The 5,739-nt window shown below is 34.1% G+C and overlaps 1 protein-coding gene across 2 annotated transcripts; it reads left to right on the forward strand.

The window, feature by feature from the left end:
- Nucleotides 1–3,287: 3,287 nt before the first annotated feature.
- On the forward strand, nt 3,288–5,128 carry LOC114759552 (40S ribosomal protein S10-1-like). Of its 2 annotated transcripts, XR_003741928.1 has the most exons (6): nt 3,288–3,387; nt 3,493–3,541; nt 3,628–3,907; nt 4,042–4,168; nt 4,877–5,001; nt 5,035–5,128. XR_003741928.1 is itself a non-coding variant. In XM_028948751.1 (5 exons), the coding sequence occupies exons 1-5, from the start codon at nt 3,385–3,387 to the stop codon at nt 4,949–4,951; spliced, it is 534 nt and encodes a 177-aa protein (XP_028804584.1). In that variant the 5' UTR covers nt 3,288–3,384; the 3' UTR covers nt 4,952–5,128. The 2 variants fall into 2 exon arrangements, 1 of the variants encoding a protein (XP_028804584.1); XM_028948751.1 differs by having other exon boundaries at nt 4,877–5,128.
- The last annotated feature ends 611 nt before the right edge of the window (nt 5,129–5,739 follow it).

Consider the following 5,739-nt stretch of genomic DNA (forward strand, 5'->3'; position numbering starts at 1 on the left):
TATTAACAACATCTTTTCTTAAAAATTTAAAAAAATAGCATTTTTACAACTTTAGCAACTACTTTTTTTTTTTAAATTTTTTACAATTTCAGTATAATGGTTAACAACTTTTGTAATGTTATTAACAACCTTAGTATAGCAGTTAACAACAAATTTTCCAAAAAATTCAAAAAGTAGCATTTTTACTGAAAACCTGTTGTTAACTGTTATACTGAAATTGTTAATAGCGTTACAAAAGTTGTTAACCGTTACACGAAAGTTGTAAAAATTTTCAAAAAAATTGTTTTCGGTCGCCGGACAATTGTTGAATTTTCTGAAAAAGCTGTTGTTAATTGCTATACTGAAGTTGTTAATAGCATCACAAGAGTTGTTGACCATTATACTGAAGTTGTAAAAATTTTCAAACAAATTGTTTCCAGCCACCGAAACTTGTTGAATTTCTCAGAAAACCTGTTGTTAACTGCTATACTGAAATTGTTAATAGCGTTACAAAGTTGGTAACCGTTATATGGAAGTTGTAAAAATTTTTAAAAAAATTGTTTTCGGTCCCCAAACAATTGTTGAATTTTCTGAAAAACCTGTTGTTAATTGCTATACTGAAGTTGTTAATAGCGTCACAAGAGTTGTTAACCGTTATATTGAAGTTGTAAAAATTTTCAAACAAATTGTTTCCGGCCACCGAAACTTGTTGAATTTCTCAGAAAATCTGTTGTTAACTGCTATACTGAAATTGTTAATAGCGTTACAAAAGTTGTTAACCGTTATATGGAAGTTGTAAAAATTTTCAAAAAAATTGTTTTCGGTCCCCGAACAATTGTTGAATTTTCTGAAAAACCCGTTGTTAATTGCTATACTGAAGTTGTTAATAGCGTCACAAGAGTTGTTAACCGTTCTATTGAAGTTGTAAAAATTTTCAAACAAATTGTTTTCGGCCACCGAAACTTGTTGAATTTCTCAAAAAATATGTTGTTAACTGCTATACTGAAGTTGTTAATAGCGTTACAAAAGTTGTTAACCGTTATACTGAAGTTGTAAAAATTTTCAAACAAATTGTTTCCGGCCATCGGAACTTCTTGAGTTTCTCTGAAAACTTGTTGTTAACTGCTATACTAAAGTTGTTAATAGCGTTACAAAAGTTGTTAACTGTTATATTGAAGTTGTAAAAATTTTTAAAAAAATTGTTTCCAACCGCCAGAGCTTGTTGAATTTCCCAGAAAACCTGTTGTTAACTGCTATACTGAAATTGTTAATAGCGTTACAAAAGTTGTTAACCGTTATACTGAAGTTGTAAAAATTTTCAAACAAATTGTTTCCGGCCACCGAAACTTGTTGAATTTCTCAAAAAATTTGTTGTTAACTGCTATACTGAAGTTGTTAATAGTGTCACAAAAGTTGTTAACTGTTATACTGAAGTTGTAAAAATTTTCAAACAAATTGTTTCCGGCCACCGGAGCTTCTTGAGTTTCTCAGAAAGCTTGTTGTTAACTGCTATACTGAAATTGTTAATAGCGTTACAAAAGTTGTTAACTGTTATATTGAAGTTGTAAAAATTTTTAAAAAAATTGTTTCCGGCTATTGGAGCTTGTTGAATTTTCCAGAAAACCTGTTGTTAATTACTATACTGAAGTTGTTAATAGCGTTACAAAAGTTGTTAACCGTTATACTGAAGTTGTAAAAATTTTCAAAAAAATTATTTCTGATTGCTGGAGTTCCGGTGACCAATTGTCGCTCCGGCGACCGGCCGACCAGTAGGAGCCTTTGGTATTTTAAAAACAATAAATAAATGAGGGGCAGTTTGGTCTTTTCATTTAATAAGATAATGCCAATTTGGTCTCATATGACCAAAATGAGATTTTGCAAGTTGAGCGGACGCTCTGGTCATTCCTAAGTTAACATGCTATTTTTCTGTCTTTTTCCCTTATTTGAAAGAAGTAAAATTATCAATTTTTCTTTTTAATTAAAGAATGACATTCTGGTTATTTAACAACATTTAAAAATTTCTAATTAATTCTTATGATCTAATTAAAAATTTGTTAAAAATGTAAGCCTAAATCTAAATTTAGATATTTTGGGTGAATTTAAATGGGATTCTTTTTTTTTATATATTTTTTTGGGAAAATCTCAGAAAAAGCCCTTGGAATATACCAAATCCCAGATTGGGCCCTTAAATTTCGAAAATGACAGAATGGGTCATTGACCCAATCTGTTATTTGTGAAATTCAGGCGAATTGACATTTTTACCCCTGAGCAAAAGTGAGTAGTTATTCTCTAAACAAATCTAGGTAACGCTTATACTGTTCTAGTGATTACAAGATTCGTTGTAGTTAATAATAAGGTACTTGACAATAATAAGATATCTGACTATGATAGATTACAAAAACGGTATGCCAAACATTACTTTTAACAAACAAAAAAAAGCTTTTGTTTGTTGAGATGCACATTTGGGATCCCAAACAGGCCCTTAGTGTAGTAGGGAAAGAACAGAAGTATTGATAGCTATAGAGTTGCTTCAATGCCACCTCACCCTCTAATATTAGGGAAAATCCCAAAAAAGGTCCTTGGAATATGGGAAATGCCAGATTGGGCCCTTAAATTTCGAAAATGACAGAATGGGTTATTGACCCAATCTGTCATTTGTGAAATTCAGGCGAATTGACAATTTTGCCCTCATTTATTCATTCATTACAATGATTCAAGGAATCACTATAAGAGTTTAGGTGTTACCTAGATTCGTATAGCGAATAACTATTCACTTTTTCATAGTCAAGTGTCTTGTTATTAACTACAACTAATGTTGTAATCACTAGAATAATATAAGCATTACCTAGATTTGTGTAAAGAATAACTACTCATTTTTTCATAGTCAGGTATCTTATTATTGTCAGGTACCTTATTATTAACTACAATGAATCTTGTAATCACTAGAACAGTATAAGCGTTACCTAGATTTGTTTAGAGAATAACTACTCACTTTTGCTCAGGGGTAAAAATGTCAATTCGCCTGAATTTCACAAATAACAGATTGGGTCAATGACCCATTCTGTTATTTTCGAAATTTAAGGGCCCAATCTGGGATTTAGTATATTCCAAGAGCTTTTTCTGGAATTTTCCCTATTTTTTTTGGTACAAACTTTTATTTATAAATTCTTCTTTTATAATATAGCGCAGCATAAAAAAGTGAAAACTGAAAGCCTATTGATAGACGAAAAGGCCCAGCTAGAACCCACGTAAATGAATCCAGTTCCAATTCCAAGTTCCAAGTCATATATAAACGTGATCGATTTAGGGTTTTGTAGCTCTCGACCAAGAGCCGGGTAATCTTCGGTCTCTAGTGTCGCGCACACACGAGCTCTGTGCTTCACTGTCGCCTCCGTTGCTACAGCCATGGTATTGTGTTCTATCTCAACAGTTCACTGAAAAGTAATCTCACTTATTTGTGGTCTTTCTTATTTGGCGGATTTGATTTATGCTTTCTGTGAATTACTGTTCTAGATCATTCCCGAGAAGAATCGTCGAGAGATCTGCAAATACCTCTTCAAAGGTCCCTTCATTATCCTTTATTTTCCTTCTGGTTTGAATCTCCCATTGATTTCCCCTTTGTGTTTAAATTCCGCAATTTCTTTGCAGAGGGAGTTTGCTATGCGAAGAAGGACTTCAATTTGCTGAAACACCCCGAGATTGATGTGCCGAATCTACAGGTGATTAAGCTGATGCAGAGCTTTAAGTCGAAGGAGCATGTCCGTGAGACCTTCGCTTGGATGCACTATTACTGGTATCTCACCAACGATGGCATCGAGTTCCTCAGAACCTACCTCAACCTCCCTTCTGAGATCGTCCCTGCTACTTTGAAGAAACAAGCTAAGCCTGTTGGTAGACCTTTTGGCGGCCCAACTGGCGATCGGCCAAGGTGAATTGCTCTTTCTTAACTGATTCAATTCTAATATACTTCTCATTCTTGTATAGTATGTGTTCATCTATTTTAATGTCTTTTATGGTTCTATATTTGAGTGCAACTTGGTAACCATATATGATTGTGAACAGAGGTCCACCCAGATTCGAAGAACGGAGATTTGGTGACCGCGATGGATACCGTGGGGTTCCCCGAGGACCTGGTGGTGACTTTGGTGACAAGGGTGGAGCGCCTGTCGATTACAGACCTTCTTTCGGGGTAATTTTCGTTTTCGTTTTTGCTGCCTACCCAACAGTCACCAGATTCAGTATTCCTTTCGTATCTGTGCTTACTGCGGCGTTGCTTTTTTTTTTTTTTTTTTCCGGTTGAAATTAAGTTCATCGTTAGGTTGTTGTTGCTTCTTGCTGCATAGTGCATACATTTAGAAGATATGTTACTGATAACTGTTGAATTACGATAGCTGGTGTAGGCTGGCAGTTTGTGGCATTCCTGATTCATATTTAGGTTCTCTGCGACATTTTGATTGTTATGTTGCAAATAGTTTTGCTTCAGTAACTACATCCGTGGGAATTGATTTATGATGAGAAAACGCTGTGTTTCATGAAGCAATACAACCTTTGTTTCGTACTCTTGCTTCCATCGTGACATTCCGACTTCTAATTGCTGTGTCTTAGTTTAACTCCATTGACCATAATCTTGAAGCAATAGACATCTATGTTGTTGATGGGGTCCTTAATCTCCATAATTATGTTTACAAGTTCATGAAAACGTTACTATGCTGGAAGCTGTCTCCTATGTTATTGTTCCATTTCAAGTTACTTGATCTTATTTTAATAAATTATTGTCTCTTAAACTCTGATTATACCCCTGCGTTGATCCAAGGGGGAAGCAACCTTTTGCTTTGAATTTAAGCAAATATGATTTGTGCTTTGTCATGTTTAATTTTATATTGGTTCCATGGAGCAGGGTTCTGGTGGGAGATCTGGTTTTGGACGTGGTGCTGGGGGTTTCGGAGCTCCAACTAGTTTAGACCTTTCCTAAATATATTGATATGTGCCAGAGTTTTTGGAATTATTAGTCATTTGGTTATATAGACAAATTGTGACTTAGTTTGGAGTTTAGAGTAGACCTCCGGATATTGTTTGAGCGACGTGACATTATTGTTTTCTTATGAGCTATATTGTGCAATGAATATTTTCAATTCTCTTTTTGCTTATCCATTTCCAATTCTTTTTCCAGTGTTACTTTTTGAGGTTCATTTTACAAATTTACCTGAACAGTAACTAAATCTGACGTGTGCATAGTTAGTTAAATGACAGTTAGGATGTAGCGGTTAATTATACGCTGTGTGTGGGATACTAAAATTGTAGAGCCTATGTAGGGCATTTCAGTCTCTCTCTCTCTCTCTCTCTCTCCTCCCCCTCCCATTTCGCCCTCCTCTGTTTCCCTCTCTTTTCCCTCATGCTCATCTCATCTGCAACTGTGTCATAATCCATTTCTTTTTGTATGAATGAAAAATAAAAGAAATAAAAAATTGGGATTCGTTTGTAACGTTACTGAAAGTGATTTTTATTTTAACTTTTTACAAAATAATGTGGGAGTAAAAGTTAATTAGTGTGATATAATATATATTTGAATAAATTTTTGTAAAAAAAAAATTACTTTGATAAGCTTGATTAGATGATATGATCAAAAGCCAGATGTTAGAAGTGAGAAAAAGTTCTTCAATTTCAATGTGATTTATTTTGGGGGAAATTAGCTTTCTTCAAAGTTATGCTAAATATTATTTTTTCACTCGCCTAGCTTTTTTCTTAGTCTTAACCATTATT

This window comes from Neltuma alba, unplaced genomic scaffold (assembly GCF_004799145.2).
Source record: "Neltuma alba isolate B1F8T4 unplaced genomic scaffold, ASM479914v2 tig00010864_pilon, whole genome shotgun sequence".
Classification (NCBI taxonomy): domain Eukaryota; kingdom Viridiplantae; phylum Streptophyta; class Magnoliopsida; order Fabales; family Fabaceae; genus Neltuma; species Neltuma alba.